The sequence below is a fragment of the Oryx dammah genome, unplaced genomic scaffold (assembly GCF_014754425.2).
Source record: "Oryx dammah isolate SB20612 unplaced genomic scaffold, SCBI_Odam_1.1 HiC_scaffold_27, whole genome shotgun sequence".
Classification (NCBI taxonomy): Eukaryota; Metazoa; Chordata; class Mammalia; order Artiodactyla; family Bovidae; genus Oryx; species Oryx dammah.
Window position 1 is genome coordinate 2,639,844 of NW_024070211.1, and position 25,185 is coordinate 2,665,028.

General features: G+C 47.5%; 1 protein-coding gene across 3 annotated transcripts in view; it reads right to left on the bottom strand.

The window, feature by feature from the left end:
- Nucleotides 1-25,185, bottom strand: part of UBR4 (ubiquitin protein ligase E3 component n-recognin 4) — a 131,626-nt gene that overhangs the window by 82,597 nt on the left and 23,844 nt on the right. For all 3 annotated transcript variants that reach the window (XR_005719112.1, XM_040229415.1, XM_040229416.1), the window contains exons 18-39: nt 19,790-19,959; nt 18,288-18,570; nt 17,513-17,648; nt 16,535-16,614; nt 15,957-16,085; nt 15,045-15,227; nt 14,783-14,905; nt 14,455-14,684; nt 12,942-13,063; nt 11,866-11,963; nt 10,153-10,310; nt 9,192-9,401; nt 7,346-7,447; nt 6,940-7,040; nt 6,495-6,693; nt 5,936-6,124; nt 5,472-5,535; nt 3,566-3,757; nt 2,948-3,018; nt 2,710-2,857; nt 2,048-2,275; nt 1,241-1,411 (exon numbers count right to left, since the gene is read on the bottom strand). Coding sequence is in view for 2 of the 3 variants with exons in the window: in XM_040229415.1 (XP_040085349.1) it covers nt 1,241-1,411; nt 2,048-2,275; nt 2,710-2,857; nt 2,948-3,018; nt 3,566-3,757; nt 5,472-5,535; nt 5,936-6,124; nt 6,495-6,693; nt 6,940-7,040; nt 7,346-7,447; nt 9,192-9,401; nt 10,153-10,310; nt 11,866-11,963; nt 12,942-13,063; nt 14,455-14,684; nt 14,783-14,905; nt 15,045-15,227; nt 15,957-16,085; nt 16,535-16,614; nt 17,513-17,648; nt 18,288-18,570; nt 19,790-19,959 (3,387 nt within the window). In the remaining variant the exon portion in view is untranslated. The remainder of the gene's footprint in view (nt 1-1,240; nt 1,412-2,047; nt 2,276-2,709; nt 2,858-2,947; nt 3,019-3,565; nt 3,758-5,471; nt 5,536-5,935; nt 6,125-6,494; nt 6,694-6,939; nt 7,041-7,345; nt 7,448-9,191; nt 9,402-10,152; nt 10,311-11,865; nt 11,964-12,941; nt 13,064-14,454; nt 14,685-14,782; nt 14,906-15,044; nt 15,228-15,956; nt 16,086-16,534; nt 16,615-17,512; nt 17,649-18,287; nt 18,571-19,789; nt 19,960-25,185) is intronic.

A 25,185-nucleotide genomic window follows, 5' to 3' on the forward strand; every position in this document is an offset into this window, starting at 1 on the left:
GAACCCTAACCACTGGACCACCATGGAATTCCCAAAATGCCCTTTTAAAAAATGAAATAATGATGATAGTGTTTTTTTTCATTGATTTACCCCAATAAAATTAAAAGTCAGCAAACTTGTGGATCACCAACACCATCCCAGTATTTTTCTAGCTTCATCTTTAATATCTGCAAGTCTAAAACTGTGACTGATTTTTAGGGGAGGGAGGTTGGCCATTGCAGGATCTTAGCTCCCTGATCAGGGATTAAACGCAGACCCCCTGCAGTGGAAGCAGAGTCCAAATGACTGGAACCCTAGGGAATTCCCAACGGTGACCGATTTTCAATAAAACATCAGAATATCTGTGTGTGTCTGTCTGTCTGTGTGCTACCAAGTGACTGTGTTGCCCTCAGAAGCAGGCACCCTGTGAGATCTATCCGTGCGCCTCACTCGTTGTTACGCAATCCTTCCAGAAGTGCGGGAGTTTCCTTTCTCCTTTAGCTCTGGCTGCTCGGGATCTTCCCTGCTGCACACAGGCTTTCTCCAGTTGTGGGGGACAGGGGCTATTTCCCGCTGCAGCGCTCGGACTTCTCAGTGCAGGGCTTCTCCAGGCTTGCGGGCTTCGGTAATCGTAGCACACGGCCTTAGCTGCTCCCACATGGGGCTGTCAGTTCCCAGACCAGGGATCAAAACCACATTCCCTGCCTTGACAGGCGGCTTAACCCCTGGCCCACCAGAGAAGTCCTACTATTTTATTTTACACAGCTGCTCAAGAGGCCACGCAGACCACTCCAGCAGTCCTACAGTCAGTGCTGGGCAGCAGGTGTACAGTGGACGACTTAGAACTCAGCACCCTTGTCACAGCAAGAACTAAAGGAAGACGACCTAACGGGCTCTAAGCCGAAGAGGACAAGCACTGCTTCTGGATGCAAATGAGCCTTGAGGGAGAGGACACAGTAAGGAAGTCTTTAGTACAGAAGACACTCCTGGCCACTGAGATTGCCCCAAACGTCACTCACACACAGGGGTTCACATATTTACGTGAACTGAAAAGGAGACTTATGTGCTGTTGGTCCACGTGACCTCCCATCCCCTTCGTTAGAAGACACACCTCACATGCTGTTTTTCACACTGGGCGTCACGGGTTCTTAAAGCCTAGGTTCTGAAAGCCCACGGGTGACTCTCTAGGGTGCGTCTCGGAGCACCGAGCGCCCTCTGGCTGCCCAGTGGGCATGCTGGCTCCCCGACGCCGGCCACTCACCATCAGCTGGTCTGTCATCTCGACAGCCTTGTCCACCGTGTGCAGCTCCCGGAGGGCCTGCTGGGCCCGGCTGCTACTCCCCACCGCGGACGCCTGCTGGAAGTTGGTCTGAATGGCATCCATGAGGAAACTGAGCATGTCTAACACGAGAGGAGCGAAGGAGAAATTGGCCTGAGAAAAATCCAGATACATAAGTGAAAAAAAAAGGACGGGTCATACTCGTCAGCAGCATCTTGCCAGTAACGACCTACAGAACCCAGGACCCAGCTTCCTCACTGCAAGTATGTGTTCCAGCCCTCACTTCACTCTGTCCAAGCACTGGATTTGATTCCAGTCAGCATGCGACTGGGTCACTAAACCAGGGGCCTCTTGCTGGTAAGCACTGCTTCCACACACACACCACACTCAGTGAGACATCTAGCGCGCGTCCAGTCACGCACCACTTGGGAGACTGAGACGACCACCACCCGACGACCACCCAGGGCTTTCTGTGTCCTGTGCTGCAGATGAGGGGCCTGTGTCAAGAAAGGGTGCCCTGGAGCATCACACACCTTCACACAAACCCCCAAACATCCTCAGCCACAGACTCCCTGTGAAGCAGTGATCGACCACACACACGACTCCTATTCACATGATGGACATCAGTAACCTTGGAGGACAAAATAACCATTGGTGGAATGGGAAGGAGAGCGCTGTGCCAGGCTCCGTGCTCTGCTCGCGTGCTGTGCACCGCCAGAGCCCACCCGGCTCTGCAGCCCCTCCCACCAGGCCCCACCCGGCTCTGTAGCCCCTCCCACCAGAGCCCACCTGGTTCTGCAGTTCCTCCCGGCAGCCCTCCACAGTGCGACACAGGCTGCTCTTCTTGGGCTTCTCTTCGTCAGCACCCTTTCCGTCGCTGATGGTGACCTTGGCCTTGTCCGCCGGGGCGGTGCTGGTGTGGCGCACGAGACTCTCTGAAGCCCTGGGCTCAGTCTGAAACGCTGACTCCTTCATGGTGGAGCTCATGCCACTGCTGGGAGTTCGCTTCACCAAAGCCTAGGGACAGGAAATGTCAGAGGCCCCCAATTTCTTGTCACAAGCACAGATGAAATACTGCCTAAGATCTCGGAGGAAAAATCTGACTCAAAGGGGAGACTGGCTAACCATTTTTAAAGAATATCCAAAAGCCTGAATTCTAATCTTTGTGGTATTCACCTAATAGCTAACACTTTACCCACTCATAATGACAGGTCTTAAAATTGGGGTAGGGTCTTTGATAACACTGCAAGACCTCTAAGGATACTGCAAGTTCTACTATCCTAAGTGAAGTGTTTAGGCCATGACTATGCAACTGATCATTGACAGAACCAGAACTTGGTCCTAGACCCAGGACACCATGAAAGTGACGTGGAAAGTTCCCAGTTTGGCTTACACATATGTATCACTAACAAGTCAGCCTTCAGAGCCAAAAGAATGTTCTAATCTCTCACCAAACAGCTGCCATCTTCTTTAGCTCCACAGTCACAGAAGAAGGATCCATATTTGGCATAGGAAATCTCATGATCCTTGTGGCATACTTTGGCACAAACTGTGCACACACCCACCCCATCAACCATTTTGCAAGTGTGACAGTGGTACCTAGAAAGAATAAGATCCAGGCAATGAGTCCAGAAGTCCCCAAAATCAATGGCCTGGAAAGCCCCACCAAAAAGGAAAAACTACTCTTACCAATGCTGGTTCATGAATTCTTTCTGAGTGATGGTAAAAGTGCAGAGTTTATTGCAAAGGGAATCTTCATCCTTCAAAGGTAATAAATTTTTTTAATCAGAAATACATCCTTCCACACAGGCACCCGCAAAAACACAGGCTATGGAAAATAAACCATTGACTTCATAATTGACTAGTAGAAACCTATTCCAGCTGGGGAGAGCTTGCAATGATGCAAGCTTGTGATGCAATTTCAGATAAGACCTTAAGGTTTTGTGGCTAAGAAAAAAATAAACCTTACGCTTTCTCTACAACACAGCTCACACCATCCCCCTGAAAAACTCATCACTGAAACTCCATTTTGGATGCAACAACCAGTGGGAACTGCAGGACAAGTGCCTCTGGAGGGAAGAAGGCCCAGGCTTATTTTTAAGGGTCCTTCCACTAGGAGGTTCGAGTCCTACAACTTGTTCTGCAGGCCTGGAAAATCAGCCTGGCATTAGTCATGAAAGCTATGAATAAGCCTCAAGGACGGGGAAGAGTCCTGAAGCGCACAGGGGCCAAAAACGAAGGCCAAAGGCCTGGTAACGTGAGCTCTGCAAGTGCCAGTCAGCCACGATGGGTGGTTACTTCACTTACTGAATCCTCGGCCTGGGAGTCTTCCTCTTCCACTGCCAGCTCCTCCACCCAGTCAGAGTCCACTTCGATCGCCCGCTCCTCGCCATCCACGGAAAGGTGACTCGGGCCTTGGCCGTCACTCTGGCTCAGGGCATTGGTGACGTCGGCCAAGTAAGCCGTAATGTGGCAAGCGCACTCGAGGACCGCCACGTGCTATAAAGAAGACCCCACACCATGCAAGGTCAGCTTACCACATGCCATCATCATGCAAATTGTGTTTTCTCACACTTCTTCCAGCAAAGCTCAAGGAACAGCACAGAAAGCAGAGAAGAAAAATAACATGTCTTAATTATCTATTTCCTTGGCTCTTTGCACTGCAACAGCAAGCAGCTGGTCGATAAACTGCACGGGGACTTCCCTGGGGGGCCAGTGGTTAGGATTCAGCACTTCCAATGCAAGGGATGCAGGTCTGATCTCTGGTCAGGGAACTAAGAGTCCATATGCTGCATGGTGCGACCAACCATTTAAAACTTTAAAAAATAAAGAAACTGTACGGAATCACCATGAATCATCCCTTAAGCACAAAGACGACTCTTTAAAAATCATAAAATAGGGCTTCCCTGGCGGTTCAGTGGTAAAGAATCCACCTGCCAACGCAGCAGACGTGGGTTTGATCCCTGATCCAGGAAGACCCCACAAGCCATGGAGCAACTGAGCCCGTGGGCCACAGCTACTGAGCCTGAACCCTAGAGCCTGGGGGCCGCAGTCACTGAAGCCGTGGAGCCCCGGGGCCCGGCTCCCACAACAAGAGAGGCCACCAGCGCTGGAGAGCAGCCCCTGCTGGCAGTAACCAGAGGAAGCCCAGGCAGCAACAAGGACCCAGCACAGCCAAACAAATACATATATTTTTAAAGATTTTATAAAATGAAGTACAACATAAACCAGGAAAATAAAGTTGAAACAGACACAAAAATCACTCAAGAAAAAACTAGACTGACACAGAGAACAGAGTGGTGGTACCAGAGGCAGGGGGTAGGAGGGTGATTCAGTGAGGTGGGTGATGTGAGTCAAAAGATACAAACTTCCAGTTATAAAATAAGCAAGCCATGGAGATGAAATGTCAAGCATGGTGACTAGAGTTAATACTAATGTATGCATATCTGAAAGTTGCCAAGAGAGTAGGTCTTAAAAGTCCTCATTACAAGAAAAAAAATTTAACCACGTATGGTGATGGATATTAACTAGACTGTGATCATTTTGCAATATATACAAACATTAAATCACTATTTTGTAAACCTGAAACTAACATTCTATGTCAATTACACCTCAAGAAAAAAGATAAAAAGATTATATTAAAGTATGAGTAAGCTCTCATTGGCTTTTTTCCCTGCCATAATCATTTTTTTAACCATTAGTGAAAAACACTTAAATTAGCCACAATGACAGGCTCGCAGGCTGGGTAGAGGGAGAAGACGCTCGAATGCAAGGTTTCTGCCAGCTGCCACCCTTTTTCTCAGCACAGTGGCCTGAAGCTCCAGATACCGTGAACAATTCTAGCATCTGGACTGGAGCTGAGGAGGTAACGCTAACCCATGTTTGACACTCAGAGCACGCAATTCCAATGCAGAAGCAGAGAACAATTTCCCAGAGAATGCCAATGTCTAAAAATGGCAGAAATTCACTGTTTTAAGAAGGATTCTGGTGGATGTCTGTTTGCAGAGCGTTTCCTCGGGCTCACTTCCTGCCCCAAGAGGAGGCCTGTGAGCGAGCACTCGGCGCTGGCACACTTCGAGGCCTTCGAGACCCTGGGCCTCCCCTCTGCAGGGGCTCCAGGGACAGAAACCAACAGCAACGGGACGTCCCTCCACCTGGCCGCAAGCACAGCGGCCCTCGCTCCCTGGCCACCGCCGCCCCTCACCCTCCTTACCTTTCCATGCATGACACCGGCGTTCAGTTTTTCGACCACGTTCTTCTGGGACAGGTACTTCTTGCTGCCAAATAAAAAAAAGCGGGGGAGATGGGACACAAAATCATCTAACGAGCCAAAGAACGGAAGCATTTCCATGGATCTTGCATCCACTTGTAGACAAAGTGAACTAAAGGCATTCTTTGGAAATTATGTGGGTCATCAGCGATTAGGGGTTCTGTTCCTACCAGAGGTAGTTGGTACACTTTCCCAAGACTTCTAGGAATAATGAATAAGAAACTCTACTAATAAAAGAGCAGAGATTAACTCTAAGTGAACTGACTGAATCTACAGTGAATAATCCCCAATAAAAAGACAGAGCTTCAAGTTTCTTTTGTACTCACTCTGAGCTACACAAAAAATAGCGTGCCCTTAAGAGCAATGGTGTAACATACAGATGCAATCCTCCCATTTCATCCTCTTACCATCTACTCAGCCAGTCCACAGCAGCATTATGAAGCTGAAGATGGCCAGCACCTTGACCTGCACCAGCCAGGGTAGCCATGACAACCATGAGTTCAGGGAAACCAGTCCCATCACCGTTGGCCAGCATCTCTGTTGCCATGGGGATCAAGGTGCCCAACAGCACAGCACACACACCTTCCCCAACTTGACTGGTAGAAAAGAAACATCACACTGGTAAAGATTCAGTAGGAATCAGTATTAAATTTGTAAGAATTTAGAATTTCTAGGAAGCGTTTAAAATCAAGCGTTAACTGCATGATCACACACTAAGCCAAGTTGTGCACTTGGGCTACTAGACCATAAAACAATCACACGGGTTACAACTGACAGGAGAAGTCACTGCAAAAGTTTCTTCAGGGGAAATCAAGGAGATATGCTAGATTCCTTGAGTCTATTGAGAGGGGGCTGTGGGATCGCTGCAAATGCTTCAGGACTGACTGAGGCTGAAGCACAGCTGCAAACCCTCTCGCCCTGGTGCTGGGGCTGTCAGAACGCGTGATATGAGCGCGGGTGCGCTACCTGTTTTCCCGAACGATGTAGGTGGTCAGCAGCTGCAGCAGCTGCCTGTTCTCCTGGATCACGTCCAGCTGATCGGAATCTTTGGGGGGCGATGCAGTCATGCGGGTGAGCCACGCCTGGAGACGTGCAGGCTCCACGCAAGCCAGCTGGGCCAGGGAGCCGCAGAGATGCAGGAGGCTTGGGTTAGGGCTCTTCTCCGCTGGGGACAGAGCGAGAGGCGACGGTCAGTGCAGGAGGGCGGGGGGAGGGAAGAGGCCCAGACCGAGAGCCAGGGAAGGGGGAAAGGCTCCAAGCAAGCCTTCAACTTCCCTCCGAACTTTCTCTGAGGAATTCTCTCCACTTGTTAGCATTCTCCTGCCATAGTTACACTCGGGCAGAAGATAGGCACAGTCATTAGCTGGACATCAAAGTTCCCCTAAGAAGATTATTAAAAGCTGTCACTCACTCAGCTGGAAGAGTTTGGTGAAGAATTTCAAAACGCGGTTACAGAATTTAGCAGAGAGGTTCTCATTGGCTGTTGCCATCATGATCTGCACGAGTTCTCCGCTGAAAGGCAGGAGGGGAAAATGGAAGGATCATGTTAAGTGTCGCATAAACAGCACCCTTTTCTACTTCCTCACAATCTCATCCCCTCTAGGAGAACTGGTCACCTGTGCGTCCACAATGCCAGCGAGTCAAAAACAACCCCCTTCACCAATAACCTCAAGGCGCTAGCAGCTAACCAGTCCTCCCGGAAGTACAAACATCTAAGCAGGCTTTTGTATTTCCTGAGAGAACAACCAGGTCAACACAGTCCTTGCTTCTGGAAGGCATTCAGAAACCCTCACTGAGGAGAACGCAACAGAGCTCACCTGTCAGAGAAAAACTCCTCCATAGCTTTACGAGCCTGGCTGCTCTCCAGTTGCTTTTCCAAATACTGGAGACATTCCTCTAAGATGGATTCATCGAGTCCACTGAAAATCCAAAAGAAAAATTAACTATAGAAACAAGGGCTGTTTTGATGTCCTAATACTACTTTTAAAAATTCAGAAGTCTACGGCTTTCCCTGGTGGCTCAGCAGTGAAGAACCCACCTGCCAATGCAGGGGACACGGGTTCGATCGCTGGTCTGGGAAGATCCCACCTGCCATGGGACAACTCAGCCCATGCACCACAACCACTGAGCTCGTGCTCTGGAGCCCAGGAGGTGCGGCTCCTAAGCCCACAAGCCGCAACTGCTGAAGCCGAGCAGCCTGGGTCCTGTGCCCCCAGACAGGAGAAGCCGCCACAAGGAGAAGCCCACGAACCACAGGCAGAGAGCAGCCCCCACTCCCCGCAACCAGAGAAAGCCAACACAGCGACGGAGACCCAGCACAGCCGAAAGTAAGGTTTTAAAATCTATTTTCAAAAACACAATTTTAAACTATTAAAAAAAATCCTAAGTCTATTTACGGCTACACCTTGAGGGCAATATTTAGTTTTGTTTTGTCAAAGCTTGGCATAAACCCTGGCATACAGCAGGTGCTAAATAAATGAGGAATTAAAACTGCAATAGAACAAAAAATTCTTAAAATCTGACATAAGTGATGCAATCAGTAGCTAAGAGTTGAAAGAACCAGAGCTGTTATCTCCAACTATCAGGACGAGGAGGGAAGGAAGAGGAGCACTGGAGGCGGAGACAGGGCGTACGGGAAGTGGGGCACTCAGGCACGCTGCGTCGCTTTTCTCTGCGGCCCCACAGACTGCGGCCCGCCAGGCTCCTCTGTCCACGGGTTTCTCCAGGCAAGAATACTGGAGTGTGTTGCCACTCCCAGGAGGCTCCAGGGGATCTCCCTGACCCAGGAACTGAACCTACGTCTCCCGCCTTCGCAGGCAGGGAGGGGTGACAAAAGAGAAGTGGGGAGAGAGGGGAAAAAAAGCAGCAGCCCCTCATGAAAACCTGGATTGCTTGGCAAGAAGAAGGCAGAAAACCCCAATACCTCGAACCCTTTATCTATATAGTTCTCAGTGGGATACAACTGTACTCAACTGCTCTTTTAAGACTCGCCTACATCAACGTGGCCTACACCAGCATGGTCAAAGAGCGCAGTGAGACCACCTTCATGCCGCAGAACATCTATCTCACAAGCACAGTCACAGAAATGTCAGAAACTGTGTCAAGCTCCTTTGCACACATCACCACATCTAGTACAGTAGGCTCATTCCTAAGAATGGATCACAGAAGAGGATTCCAAGTCAGTTTTCGTACGTGTCCTCAAGAATGCAAAATGAACACAAACACAGAACTTTCTATTAAAAAGCACAACCAGGGACTTCCCTGGTGGCCCAGGAATTAAGGATGCACCTGCCAATGCAGGGGACACAAGTTCAATCCCTGGTCTGGGAACTAAGATCCCACATCCCTTGGGTCAACTAAGCCTGAGACGTAACTACTGAAATCCCCGCGCCTTAGAACCCATGCTCCACAACGAGAAGTCACTGCAACAGGAAGTCCTTGCACCGCAGGGAAGAGGAGCCGCCTCCCAGCTCCCCAGCAACTAGAGAAAGCCCATGCGCAACAGCAAAGACGCAGTGTAACCAACATAACCAAAATTTAATTTTTTAAAAAGGCACAATCACAGGCTGTTAATGAATGACAGAGAGAAGCAGGTGCTGGTGTCTTTCACTGGGAGTAGCAGGAAGCCACAGGGACTGGCCGCCTCTCCCCAGTCGGGCTCACCTATTGGGGTCTGCGTGGTTGGCCAGAATGTTGTAACAGCCAGTGATGAGCTTCTCATACACACGAGCCAAGAACTCATCAGACTCCGCGGGGCCCAGGACGCGCTCCAGGGAGTTGCTGCTGATCTCAGCCACACTCTCAGTGCTCGACTCCAGAAGAAGGGGGAGCAGTGTCCGGATTACCTGCGGCGGGTTCATCTCATCGGACCAACTTCAGCAAAGAAAACAGAATCAAATCAGTGAATATACTCCTCTGAACAGCTGCAAGGGGAGGAGAGGGCAATCCAATCATTTCTTGAGAAGGGCTTTTTTCCTGGGACAGTTGTTTTTCACACAGGCACAGTCTTGCAACTTCATGGTCTCCTTTCTCATCACTGTATCAGAAGTTAAAATCATTTCCATTTGAAAAATCCACTTATTAAAATATTAAATTAACTACATAAGATGTATTCTGTAATATTTAGAAAAGAAAATTTACTGCAACCTAAGCTAGTAACCCTCCAAGACGACCTTTCTAGAAGAACCGGAAGGAATCTGGATCACTTTTAAGGCAACGAGATAGAGGACTTTACTCGTGACCTATGTACAGGAAGCCTGCCCTAGTCCCCACGCTGGCAATATCTAAGTTCCGCAATGAACCTGGAGAAGCATGACTTCAAATACGTCATCGTCACCTTGAAACTTAAACCCAGAGCACTTCCACGTCACGGTATGATTTAAAGCCAGCGTGCTTTTTCTGAAACACACTACACACAAAGAGAAGGAGGTCCTCTGGTGCCCTCCACATCTACGTTCAAAATCCTTCCAGGGAGACACTCACACTCTAAAGCCACAGGTCTCTCTGCTATAGAAGCAGGCAAAACAAGCACTACCACGCAGTTAATGTAACTCTCACTGTCTTCCTGCAGCTATGACAGAGCGCAGGCGCGGAGAGCACTCAGGGCTAAGAAGCTGGTACTCACACTATGAGGTCTCCAGTCAGCCTGACCAGGGAGAGGAGGGTGTGCTTCAGGGACGCAGCCAGGGGCAGACTCTGGCCACAGAGTGTCCCCAGGTGGGCAGCCTGCACAGCACTGATGTAGCTCTCAGAAGGGACGGTGTCATTGGCAAAGGCGTTGCGCTGAAAGGAGGCAAAGCAGACATAAATGGAGAGACCATCCATCTCCAGATGCTTACACAAGCAAAGAGAAAATCGAAGACCCCACTGGGGTTCACAGACAGGGACTCTATTCACTATACACTCTGAGTCACCCTAGGAAGGAAAGTGGAGTGGAGTGAATGAAGGAAAGTGGAGTGGAGTGAATGAAGGAAGCAGTTACCAAATTTTAGTTAGTAGGAGTTAAAATTTTAAAAGGGCGACCCTGGAGGCTCAGCGGTTTAGTATTCGCCTCACAGTGCAGCATACACTGGTTCAAACCCTAGTCCAGAAGGACCCCACACGCCCTGGAGCAACTCAGCCCATGTGCCACCACTACTGAGTCTGTGCTCGAGAGCCTGGGAGCCCCAATTCCTGAGGCCTGTATGCCCCAGAGCCCGAGCTCCGTAAGAGAAGCCACCGCAATGAGGCGCCTGCGTGCCACAACAAAGGGCTGTCCCCGTCGCTGCAACTAGAGAGAAGCCCGCACAGCAAGGAGGAGCCGGCGCAGCCACAAGGAAACCAGGTCTTTTAAACAGAAAAGGTAAAGTTGAGCTAAAATTTAGTTACTACAAAGTTAAGACACCCAATACCACTTTTCAAAGAATTAGGATATATTATATTTAATGTTAAAACTATGCTTGTTTGCCTCTAATAACTGGGAAAGATCAGGATTTCACAATGCATCTGGTTCCCCATTACAAATATCTTAATTATCCTTGCACTACAGCTCCGGGTGATGTAAATAGAGGTCACGATTACAAAGCAAGGATAATAAGATTATAACACTTGGTTTTTCCAAAGAACTGTAATAACACAATAATCTGTTAACAGAGGTTAGTCTGAGGACAGCACACAGGAAGATCAAGGGAACTGAGAGAAGATTCAACAGTCTTCTGAAAGCCTAGAGAACTTAAATGCGACCCCATAAAATTACGACAGAAGGAGCAGGTTCTTGACATATAACCTAAAAGGGAAAGGAAACAGTTAACATTTACCGACAATCCACGTGCCAGAGAATGTGCTAGGCACTTTCCATCTAATATCCTTGACCTTCACCTCCCAGTGTTTACCAGACGAAGAACCTGAGGGTCCTAGCAGCAGATCCCCGAAGCCCACAGGGGCTGGGGTGTTGACCATCCATGCAGTCAAAAGTCCGTGTATACATTACAGTCAGCCCTCCATACGTGCAGTTTCACATCCGTGGAGTCAACCAACCCCAGAGCACTTAGCACTGCAGCCCAGACTCAGTGAAAACAATAGTGTATAAATGGACAGGTGCTGTTCACAGCCTGTATTGCTCCAGAGTCCACTGTAATAAAGTGGTTATCCTATAACACAATTACATACTTATTCTTGGCAAAGCGATCATGAGTATCATTTGGGTAATTCAAGGATTTGACTACGGATTCAGCCACAGCAAATACTACTGCGGCATGGTAAGATCTCTTGGGAGCCAGTTTAAGCCTAAAGAATAAGAAAAGAACGCAGAAACCAAACAGGGCTCCAAAGTTCTACTCGCGGACAGATGGACACTCACCCAGGACCCAATGTTGGGAAACTCGTTGGTGCTGATGTTGTTCCAGGATTCACACACAGTCTGAACTGATGATGGTAGATTCTGAACCAGCGTCGGACCTGGAGGCAACAGAAAGGACAAGGAATCATCACAAGAAAGAGAGAGAGAAGGACACGAGGCATTTTAAAAGCCAACCCCAAATGCAGAGAGAAACACACTACAGCCCAGGTTGTCAATAATTACTAAGAGAGCTTAGAAGCGTATTTAAAAGCAGCACCATGTCCAAGAAACCACTAACTGCTTAACAACTAACAATCTCAATTATAAGACTCTCACTCCCCCTCATATTCACTCTCTAACCTTGGAGAAAAGAAGAGAACTGAACACAAGACGCAAAGTGAGGTGAGTCACTACACGACATCAAGACCCTCTACGAACAGGCAGCACTTCCACCTCTTTCCTCCGTAACTCAGATCTTGAGGGCAGGGAACATTAGTGCACATTAAGAATAGTAGTCAATGACGTAATGAAATTAAATTTCTAAAAGTGAGACTATCTGAACATTAAAAGGGTACTTAAACCTTGAAATGCAGGAATATACAAATGCCTATACATTTTTAAAGGGTAACTATTGCACTTAACGCCAATCCTGCTCAAGTCCTTCTGATTTCCCATCCCAAATTTCTACCAGACCATTCCTAACACAAGGAGGCAGTTTTCCCAAGCATGAAGCAGTAGCTAAATAGTCTTCCTAATCTCTATAAATGGAAAGGAGAACAAAGATCTTTCCAACAGTCAAAGAGCTTAACGCCTTGGTACCAACTGATCTTGGCTTGGATTCCAGCTCTGCCACTTGCAAAATATAGGATATGGGCAAATAACCTAAGTCTCAGTTTCCTAATGAGTAATGGGGGATGATAATAAAACTTAACTCACAGGATTACTGCAGAGGTCACGACAGATAAATCTACGTCAATGCTTGACACACAGGAAGAGCCCAATAAACGGTAAATATGGTAAACAGGTAGCCAGGGAGAGCAACAGCACTAGCAGCCACACCAGCATTGGCAGTCTTATGGAAAAGCACGCTCACTTACCTAGAGTGTTCGCCTTGCACCTACTAGAGCCGATAGCCAAGACCGCAGCAAAGCCGTGCAATTTCTCCTGGGAAGGCTTTTCAGTGGATCCCTCCTCATTAAAGTTCTGTAGCAAATAGGCTCTGGAGGAAAAAAGAGGGAGCTATGCCAAAGCTGAAGGAACCTAGTGACATTCTGGTTAGGGAAAAAAACAACCCTAGACAAATGGAGAACCTGATCCTCTAAATGTAGCTGACAGTGCCTGCCCCTTTGGGTCTAAGAATGCCAATGGTTAATTGGCATTCTAACCCAAAGAACATGCCATCCTTGGAAATGCTCACAAAACATTATCTACCCTACTTGTCCTGGCCTCAGGCGTTGTACGTATCACAGGCTCTGAGAAGTATTCTTTTTTCTTTAAAAAACAAACAAACAACACTTCAGGAACGTGTACTGTCAGCAATGGGCCGATTCGAGCCTTGACTCTCTCACAGGGCGGTGGCTCATCAGCGCTACTAGCTGCTCTGCCCCTGTGCCTGGAGCCCTAGCTGGCCCATAGCGAGCACTTGTCGTTGCTGCTCAAGGTTACTGTTCACACCTGTCCAAACATTCTGCCTCAAGCGACAGTCCTCTGTCCACTGCAAGGCATTCACAGTGAAAGACAGGTGAAGTTTTACAATGCTCCAAGTCCCTGTCAGCAACAACGTCCCATAAAACAGGAACTGAAGAGTGAAATCCTACAGGGACCAGAAAAAGCAAATGAGCAAAAAGGGGCCAGGTCACAACAGTGAAGGAGAAGCACCCAGTCCTTCACAGCAGTTTGCTCTGTCACATGGGAAGACAGGCGCAGTTCTGCTGTCCTTCCAACGGAAGAAAAGCCAGACATCTTGTGAATGGTGAATAAACTACCAATTTTTATGCACTGAAAATGAATTCTAAAATACTTAAACACTATGCAAAATAAACAAAGGAAGTCTACAGGGTGTGCAATTTGCAATGTTTATTATAGAAAGGACTGGGTTTCAAAATACTCTCTAACTCATTAAGAAAAGGTTTTCCTCAGGATTTCAAAGTCCCTGGTGGTCTAGCGGTTAGGAATCTGCCTTGCAATGCAAGAGACAAGGGTTTGACCCCTAGTCAGGGAACTAAGACCCCACGTGGCAAAGGGCAACAAAGCCCCGCACCACAACCAGAGAGCCCACACGCTGCAAGTAGGGAGCCCGCAGGCTCCGGAGCCCACACGCCGCAACGAAAGACCCCCCCGTGACACAAGGACGGCCCCGAGGGCTGCAACTAAGACCCGACCCAGCCAGACAGATAAATAAGTAAGAAAATGTCTTCTCTGCCTATGTCGCATGAGGTTTAAAGAGCTTCGCCTCAGTGAATAACAGGAAAGATAGTGTTTGGAAAAACTGCATTACCTCTCTTTGCACCCTACAAGAAAAATGCTAGAAAATATTTACACAGGAAAGTAAACCACCCAAGCATTTACATTCCCCATCTCCGACATATCTGGGCAGGCGGCCCGCCCCACCTGGTGAAAGAGGCGTAGGTGTCAATGAGCTGCAGCGTGGCAGGCAGCAGGTTCTTGGTGACCTCCGAGGACTTCTGCGGGTCGGTCTCGGCGGCCACCTTAGAGAAGTGCTCGTCCAGAGAAACCTGGACCTTGGAGACAGCAGCGTCCAGGGTGTAGATGGACTGCAGGCTGGGAATCTCATGCAGCTGCAAGATGGTGGTACAGTCGATGCTACAGAAGGACGAGATCTTTAAAAGACGCCCAAGGTCTCAGTTAGTTGTGGCAAAAAAAAAAAAAAACGCAGCATAAGCCAAGTTCTGTCATTACCGACCCCAAACTCACATACCTGTCGGGCAAAGTACTCCTCTACAATGTCAACGTCATATTTCACGGAGCTGCACTTGCTGGATGCCAGTTCTAGGAGAGAACCAGCATGTTCAGCCTTCATTCCCTGTTTGATAAGGTGGTCCTATTTACAGCAAGAAAAAAGTGTTCAGGAGAGCAAAACAGGCAGGGTCTAAGACTTCCCCCTCAGCCTTACGCTTAAATTAAGTTTCCCGCATCAGAGCCTGCTGACTACTACCTCACAGCAGCGGGCTCAGCAGTACCTTTATCCAGTTGCCATAGGAGCTGATCCGGAGGCGGGACGACCACCGGAGGGTGTGCAGGATGTCACATTCACTCATCTCTGGCGAGTTCATGGCCAACTGGTTCATGTAAGTTTTCGATGGTGGCAAAATGCCCAGGATCCTCCACAGTATCAAGAAGTAATATTGAAGGGCACAGGCTTCCTACAAGAAGCAAAAACAGCAATCTCAGAGGCAGGAGTTTTTGGTACTGCCTCAAGATCTCCCATGGAGATCCCGCGGACGGAGGAGCCTGGCAGGCTACAGCCCACGGGGTTGCAAAGACGCGGAAGCGACTAAGCGCCTTCACTCTCTCACTTTCAAGATCTCCCTGACAATGAAAACTGATCCAAACATCAATATAATTTTTAAAGCAGAACAGGGGGAGTCCCAATTTTCAACTGAGATTTGGCTCTTAAGTCAGCTCACTGGGTCTTCCTAGAGAATACACCCAAAGCAAAAAATGGTAAAAGACACCTTTTACATACATATAAAATCTGTCCCACATTCTGTAAATTTCACAGGCTAAGAAAGTAATTCTGAGTTCCTTGCTCCCCAGTAATTTACCAAGTGACTGAAAGAGAGCAAGACACTGCCTTTAGCAGGCCCCTTCTGTGGCCTTAACTGCCATTATGAACTCTACAGGTACGAGACACACTCATGGGGCCACAAAAAAAGCTCCAGTGTGTGGCTTCCAATATCATACATCAACCAGCACTCAGGAGATAAGAACTGAGGTGGCCCTTCCTCTCAAAGCCACAGTCCTCTCAATGTTAACCAAAAAGAAAAGCAAAAGAAGCTGACTAGATCCCAGAAGGAAATTCCTAGTAGACTGCTCCCCAATAATCAGACACATGCCCAGCTCTTCATGAGCCCAGGTTGCCATGGCCTCACCAGGGCTGTCGCGTTCTTGCTTCCCTTCCTCCTGACTGTGTCAAGCTGGGACCCAGCTGCCAGCAGGGACGTCAGCGCAGCGTACAGCTCATCATACTTGACAAGCTTGGAGAAGAGGACATCGCAGGCCTAATATCAAGAAAGACAGTCAATCGTTTTCTCTGACTTTGTGAAATTTTTTCCTACTACCCATATACTACCACTTAACCTCAAGACTGACAAACAGTTCACTCCCAATAGTTATTAATGTCTCATTGCAGCAAGAGCCCCCCTCGTGGACCAACTCAGCTTATGGATTATACTGTGAGCACACAAGTGCAGGCATTAGAGTGAAACAACGGTTTTGTCCATTAAAATAGCTGCCTGTGAAAAGGCTAACACAGACAGTCTTTAGAAATAACCTGTCAGAGGTGCCAACTGCCAGGAAGGACATCCCCTACTGCCAAACTGGAGCCCAGCAAATAAATCTCAAAACAACATTTTCCTTTTAGAAAAAGCTCAAATCCTAATACAGACGCCTGATTTTGGTGGACACCACCTAACCCACACGCAAAATGGGATTTTTAAATTCCGGGTACCACAGAATCAAGTCGGTTCAAATCATCCTCTGAGGCTTCTGGGGACAGGACACAGTAGAATCTGGGTTGCGGGACGGCATCTGAAAAGCAATGTGCTTATTGAAAGAACGGTTCCACTCTGAAGCGTAAGAAGACACTTTGGACCAGGGTTTCCCAAGCTTGGCATGACCCACTGACACTCTGGGCCAGATGCCTCTCTGCTGAGGGGAATTACCCTCTGCACAACAGATGCTGAGCACCACCCCGCACCCATCCCCCGATGGCCAGCAGCAGCCTCCCAGCTGTGACAACCAAATATGTCTCTGGACACAGCCCTGGGGCCTCTGTGGGGGTAGGGAGTACAATCACCCCCAGCTGACAACTTCTGTTCCAGGAGTTAACTTCTATTCTATGATCATCACGTGAATCGACAAAACTGTATCATGAGGCTGGTAGCCTTAAATGCTGCCTCCCCCATATCTAAGGGACCAACCACTAAGAGATCCCAGTGATAATAAAGTTCACGTTAGGGCTTGATGAGCGTGTCCACCAAATACACTTTATATTTAACAATCCTCAGATGAAAGCAAACACATGCAGTGCACACAAGAGGAGCCTTATCAAAACCACGGACCACTGCTGTGTGTGAAACCCTGGGGAGAGACCGCAGCTCCCACTGTCTGCAGACCAGGCCCAAAAAAGCCAGCCTCTCAGTGAGGCAATGCCCCTGAGGGAGAGTTACACTCCATCACCCGGAGTGGCAAGAGCACATATGCTGCACCCTAGGACCGGAGGGTTCCAGCTTCTCACACCTCAGACGTTCTTTTTGCTTTTAAATAAATGTGGGATATGTGAGGGTCTGTTTCCGCCAAGAGTTCTGAATCCATAAGTATCTGAGACTACACCAATGACCAAAGGTTCTCAAGGATGCCCCAAGCTCCAAATTCAGCCCCTCCCATGAGAATCAGGAAGTTTCTTATCTACAGTCTTCTTTCTGACCTGATGAAAAATGCTTAGACCAGTTTTCTTCTACTTCTTTGAACCCATGATAGAGAGGGGTGGTCGTCCGACGGCTGCTGCTGTCCTGGGATCCACTTGCCCACCCAAAAGGAGGACTAAGCAGGTTATGCTGCACCTTTTAAAACATAAAGATTCAAATTAAGAAAGAGACACAGTCATCATTCTGCTTCTCACTCCAGGCATATCAGACTGACACAGCAAAGTCTGGGAAACTTAACCAAAAGAAAATTTTAGATTTTTCTGTGACTTCTTCTGGGAAGCATCTTTTTGCCAGAGTATAAGGGCAACAGTGTGTAATGCAGCACTGTCAGAAACACTGACTGTCATAATCCTTAAACGGCCCTCCCACTCTCATTTTGGTTCCCTGGAACAAAGCAATTTACTAATCCATAAAATGTACTGCTCGACCATCATTCAACCACTAGTGAACTAACTGAGGCCTGACCCTCACAGCGCTGTGCTCAACACACATAAAGTGAGGCAGTTCAGAGAAGGACACCTGTGAAGAGAACCTATGATCCAATTTCAACAAACACATCAAGTGAAATAAATTCATATGTATCGCTTCTGGCTAAACATGAAGTGTGGGCACAGAGACAAAGTCCCAGGGGCCTCCCTCGGGGTACTTACACACACCACAATGGACGCCTGAAACCTCAAGTGAACAGGTCACTTTGGTTTGGGACATGATAATTTGAGAATAACAAAGATCTCAGGAACAGCTGTAAAGCAAAAAGAACATGTTCCTCTGTACCTGCTCAAATAGATACATGGGGGCTTTGGAGTACTGATGAAGCAGATAATCAAAGATCAAAAGCAGGCGAGCCAGGATGAGAGGCACAGAGCGCCTCTGGGCATCCAGGCTGGCGCGAAGCTCCTGGATAATCTGCACAAAGAGCGTCAGGATGTCGCGCCGGCCTTTCTCAGAGAAGTTGTGGAAGATGAGGAGCAGCAGCTGCAAGTGTTCCACATTCAGATCCTCCGTCTCAGCGGGCACCACCCCCTGCAGGGCATTCTGCTTCATGGTCGACAAAAACCTACCACAGAGGAGAGGAGAACACGTCCGGTGGGGAAGTCAGAACATCCCCGGAGAGTTACAGCGTCCCGTGCCAGAAAAGGCACATGAAGAGAACAAATTAAGGGAGACAAGAAGCTACATGTAATGGGAAGATAAAAATTAAATCTTGGCTACCAAAAAACTAGATCTGGCCACAAAAGCATTTTCAACAACCCTTCAACAACATCAACTGTGGCCACACAGTGTTAACTCCCACGATGCCACTTCTGACAATGAACAAGAGCTACAAGCTCTCCAAAAGGTGGCTTTTTCTTCCTTTAATAAATCTGGGTAGACAGAAACAATTCAACTACCTTTTTCTCTATCAACTGATTCTACAGATTAATTCTCATTTTAAGAATTCATACTACAGGTTAAAAATCATAACATGGTAATTATTGAAAATAATTCAATGCATTAAAAAGCAATACAAAATTTACACTATTTAGAGAACGTGTGAGAAAACCTTTCATGCAAACAAGGAAAGAATGCCGCAGCTCTTTTCTCTGCCTTTGGCCGTCAGGAGAGAGGCTTGTATTCCAATAAGGGTTTCCCTCACCACTCCCCTACCCTCCACCTTCTAGCCTTTCTGCACGATTCCTATCGTGCACATCTGGCATTCACGGGGGTTTATGATTTCTCAAATCCAGCAGTAAAGCTGTTTGATCATGGACTGGGAAAGAGGAAAACAAAGCCTTTTAGGAAAACTAACTGCTTTGAAGACTCCCAACCATGGAAACAAAAATGGCAAATATAGGTCCATCTAAAGAGGATTTAGATGATTAATCTGAGCTTCCCCCAAGTAAAAATATTCTTTAAAAGTTGTCCAAAAAAGACTGCAAGTCACTCTAAGCAAAATAACCAAAGACAGAGTTGGCTTCCCTGTTCCCTTTCAAAAAAAACCAGGTCAGGATAAAATTGGTTTATGTTCCGGATTCAGGTTCTCTCTCATAATTGGAATCAAATCCTCCATGTGCTAAAGGGAAGATTCTGTTTCCAGATCCTAGTTCATGGATATCTGTTTTTTAAACAGCCCCTCAGCTCCTCCCAAATCCCCCATCAGAAACATACTCCCCCACCCTTGCCACTCTAAGCCTATCATCAGAGTACCATCTCAGGGCCACAGAGGAACTACAAATCAGTCAAACAAATTTTAAATAGCAGCCTTCTCCGTGGGGCTTCTGTTGGAGTTATCTTACCTGTCCCAAACTTTGAGGCATTCAGGAACGTCAGGGTCACCTTGAGCGCCGGCTTTATGCTGCCAGATGAGCAGGAGGCGTGAAAGCACAGAGAGGCTCTGAGGGTGAATATACAAGGGCCACGGGCCCTCAGAGAAAGGAGCGACTCCCAGCTGCTGCAACAGTGTGTTCTAACACGAAAGACACATAAGAGGCCATTAGGGAAGGAGGCAGGGAAGGAGGCTGCTTTTTAACACTGACAAAGAGTCCTTGCCCCCAAAAAGCAGGCGCGCGTGCGGACAGTAGTCAGGTCAGTTCCAATGGACACTGTGTCTCTGAAAGAAAACTTCAAACTTCAGCTGTAATAGCTAACAGTTTTCTTTCAAGTCAGTTACGTACCACAAATAACACTCCAAAGGGGGAGCTCCAACACCTTAAGAGGGCCAGCAACTTGCATTAATAGTATCAGCAGGGAAATCTCGCGTCAACGAAGTCGCGGCACCCAGAATTAACCAGGCCGCAGCCTCTGCCTCCAGTGTAGCATGGCTTTCAGATGAGCTTTCCTTTCAGCTCAGCCATCTGAGCTGCGATGTATCTCCTCAGACACACACACACACACTGAGCAGGATGCCAATGGAAAACCAGACAAATGCCTGCTTTCTCATTTGTCTTTAGAAAACACAAATCATGGTTACCTCAGGACATAGGATAAATTTTGAAGTCTGCCAAACTAAATTATACTCTTGTAAAAAAACATCAAGAAGACCCTATTCCTTGAAAATGTTCAAAAAGTCATGGATATGGCGTGTAGCTCCCGTGTATTGGCGGGTTACGCGGGGTAAGTGCTGTATGGAGACTGTGACACTGAGCGCTCAGGGTGAAACGGCAGGCAGGGTGTGCTCCGCTGCACTGACGAGGGCCAGAGCTCAGGGTGGCTTAGGAGCACGACCAAAGCCACCAGATTGCCAAGTGACAAGCCAGGCTTCTCTCTAAAATCCACATTCTTAGCCATCACGCTCAGCAAAGACACGATGACTAACTTCTCCATTCCTGACTCAAGAAAAAATTGAAAACACAAGTAAACACGTCTGCTCTACTGCAGAGCCTTAACTGGAGCACTACTGGTAATGAAAATGACCCGAGGCACGTGCAGCCGCAGCGGTGGCAACCACGGAGACCAAGCAGACACAGAAACATGCTCTACACGTGTCATGCCACACGCAGACACAAAATCGGCCAGTTTGAAAACGCAGAAACCAAGGGACACATCAATGTTCTCCTAACAACTGTAAAGCTATGCCTCTGTGTGGACGGCAACGAAAGGAAGCATGGCAGCACTGAAACCAGGAACTCGGCGAGAGGACTAAGGCTGCCGTCTGTTCTCTGCTGTTCACCACCTCTAAGTGAGCTTGTCTGCCTCGTGCCAGATGGGTTAGGGCTCAGAGCCGTGACAAACAAGCCAACACTGCTCAGGAACCGGCTTTCCCCACCCCTCGCAACTGACGAGCTCTAAGGAAGAAATGACTTCCTAAGGAGCAAGTCTGAGTCACGACGGAGCGGACTCCGGCCCGACGCATCCGGACACCCTCCGAGCACCCTTCCCCGCCGCTCCCCGCGCCGGCACCCCTGAGGTGAGCCTCGGCCTCCCCTCTCCTGCCGGTCCCAACCCATCTCCCTGTTTCTCATCACTTCAACAACAGCCTCCCAGTGGACAATCCCCAAATGTGTAGTATCAGTCTTCAGTTTTTAACTCCTAAATTTCAGACTCACATTTCCAACCATTTTCTAAGACATCTTCATCCCTCTGGCACCTCAAAATTTCACTATTTAAAGTGGTGGTGTTTTTTTTTCAAAAGCAGTAATGGTGACTATTTTATTCAAATTTAAAATACTGATAATACAGCTTTTCTCATTTGATTGAAAGAGCTACAGAATCTAACATACCGACAAAGGAAAAAATACAATCACATAGACAATGCCTCTGCTAACTGTCTTCAGCTTACTCCTTCGGTAAAGGAGAGCTTCACCTTCACCTATTCCAATTTCTTGACTGCAAACAACTCCAAGGCTCGCCTACTGCAAGGACCTAAAAGTCATTTTGGAGGGCTGACACTGACTCATTGTTAAAAACAGAAAATGGCAAACCATGCCTCCTGCACCTAAAGAACCCAAAGGACCATTCTGAATAACTGTGACGAAGTGACCCAAGAGCACGGGAGTCGGTGTCGTCACTGTGGGAAACACCATGGAGGTTCCCAGGAAACTACAAGCTCAACTACGACCCGACAGCCCCACCCCTGCGCACATATCAAGACAAAACACGGTTCAGACAGACGCACACAGCCCTAGGGTCGCAGCAGCACTCACAACAGCCGAGGCGTGGAGCAATGTCAACGCCTGTCAGCAGGCTGCGGGGGCACTGCTCAGCCGCGAGCAGGAATGGAGCAGCGCCATCTGCAGCGACAGGGCCGCAACCAGAGAGCACCCCGCCAAGCGAGGCCAGAAAGAGAACAGCAAATGCCTGACGACACCACTTTCACGGAGAATCTACATTTGACAAAAACGAACCTGTCTGTGAAGCAGACACAGAATCACGGACGCAGCCAGACTGGGGGCTGCCAAAGGGGAGAGGGCTGGAGGGGGGTGGGGTGGGGGCTGGGGCTAGCGGACGCAAGCCTTCACAGAGGGTGGTAGAGGGTGGGGTGGGAACTGGGGCTAGTGGACGCAAGCTTTCACAGAGGACGGTAGACAAGGTCCTGCTGCACAGAACAGGAGCCTACACTCAATACCCTGTGATAAACTGTAACGGAAAAGGACACACTACAAAAGACGCACATGCGTACCTGAATCACTCTGCTATACAGCAGCAATTAACACAACGCTGTAACTCAACTGTGCTTCAGTAACAAAATGTGTAATAGAGGAAGCCTGAAAAGGCAAGTGGCGCGTGAGTCGGCTTAAACCCGGAAGAGCATGCCCCTGAGTTCTCAGTGTCACTCCTTTTACCCAAAACCAGCTCTCTTTCCTGTTTTCCCTATTTCTATTAAGACAAGAGCATCCTGCTGGTCTCGTTTGGGTTTCAAGGGTTTTAAATCTGGCAGTATCTTAGATTCTTAAGCTCTCCTTATCTCTCACCTCATTCAAACAATTTCCCATGATCTCTACTCTAGGTCCTTCATCCTCCCTGTCTCCCTTTCTCATGAAGCCACACTAACTCAAGTCATCTTTATTTCTTCAGTTCCTGTAACAGTACCTGAAACATGGATGACTTTCCATGAATAGTTACAAATGAACCTAGATCACCACAGTAACAGTATTGTTCAGTTATGATAATTTTACACGCAATATTAAATACAGTATTAAACAGTAACACTAACAATACATTTTATTAAGACACTGTGTATCTGGCAACTTAAATCAGGCATCTTGGGTAAGACAACTTCGCACATTATTCCAAACAAATAATATCCAAGGTAAGGGGACTCAACAGCAGACAGATTACAATGACTATCCTTCAAAGCAGTGAAATATGGGAAACAGTTTACAGTTCCATGCCTGGAGATGGAATGAAAAATGGAGATCTGAGGGCTTCCTCTGCAGTGTCAGTAGCTATGGGCAGCCCAGCTGCACATCCACACAAGGTCTGTAATTATTTTTAAAATGCTAAGAGAGCAGTATCATCACAGGATTCTTAAGAATCCCTATTCTCTACAGAAAAATATTTCTTCCCCATTATTTGGACATAAAAGTTTAGCCAAGAAAAGTGCAAATCTATGATCTTTGGAACCTCTCTTGATAAAGTCAGACCTGGGCGAGGAGCTGATAATTTTGGCAGGAAACCCTGACCCTTCAGTCTGAGACGTTACTGCAGGCAATATCATAACTGAAGCATCTTCTGCTGTTCACCTTAGACAGGTCAATAGCTTTTCTACTCTATTTATTGATATAGTCTCTTTCCTGCTAAAAAAATTCTTCCCCATGTACCAGTACGTAAGCATAAATAGGTTTTATAATTACCTTTTTAAACAACAAAAGAAATGTTTCAGGATTTCTCAAATAGCTTGGGGCTGTGAGAATTTTTTTTTTTTTTTTTGGCTGCACCATGCTACAACTTAGTTCCCTGATCAGGGAACCCATGCCCCCTGCAGGGCAAGCGCGGAATCCTAGCCACGGGACCAATTCCCTATGAAAATCAATTTTTTAACTTCATGAAATAAGTTCCTGGATTTTGCCCCTTTGGGGGCAAGTACAAGTCCTTGAATTGTGTTTTGATTCTGACAAACCACTGAAATAATCTTAAGAGTAACAAAAATATTTTCATTAACAACCTTAGAGCTAATTACTGGAGATCTCCCAAATTAAATTCTACTGGGGTTGGTTGGGGAGAGTTGGGGGTGAATATTGGGTGGCGGGGGGGTGGTCACATTAACTGAAAATCTGAATTTTTAACAAATTCCCCAGGAACCCTTATGCACACTAAAGATGAGAAACACTAGCTCTAATTATGTTAATCAAGTTATTATCAGGATACGACACTGTCAAATCTTGGGAGAGAATGTGAGTCCCCATATCCCTGGCACACTGCTAGTGAGGGTAAACCTTGGTGCTACAACAGAGCGCACCTTGGCGTCATCTGCTTAAGGCCATGTACTCTACAACCTGTCGATCCTACTTCAATTGATATTCCCAAGAGACTCACTTGCAACAGGGGACATACAGGGGGTACGCAAAAGAAAGAGCTCAGCAGGACACCCTGGGGGCCCAGTGGTTAAGGATCCTCCTGCCAGCGCAGGTCACATGGGTTCGAACCCTGGTCCAGGAAGATCCCAAGATCTTAGCTGCAGAGGAACTAAGCCCGCATGCCGGGAGTGCCTGCTCCACCACAGGAGAAGCAGTCGCAACCAGCAGCGTCCGCATGGCAAACAGAGCAGCCCCCACTCAGCAAGAGGCAGTGCAGCCAAAGTAATTAACCCTTTTAAAAATAAAGATCATACAACACCTGGAATAACAATGATATCTGACTGACACAACCCAAATGTTCATCAGTTGGAGCAGAAGGGACATGAAGAAACTGGTACAGTCACAAACACAATGAAATACATACAGCAGTCAAAACAAAAACTATAGAAATGTGCAAACGCATAGACGAATTCTGATAATAAAGTACTAAATAATGTTAAGTGAAAAATGCCTACAAAATTGCACAGAATGTGATGTCATTGCTAAAAGCAATCAAATAATTTTAAATTTTAAAATATTCCTTAAATGCCAAAGCAAATACATCTATGAAACTAATGAAGTGAGGAACTTAAGATTTAGGATTCCAGACAGCAGCTACTTCAGTGAGGAAAGAAAGCTACAGGTTTTAGAAGTCCACAATCAAGATCCTAGACTTGATTTCGGTGGTGGGTTGTCTA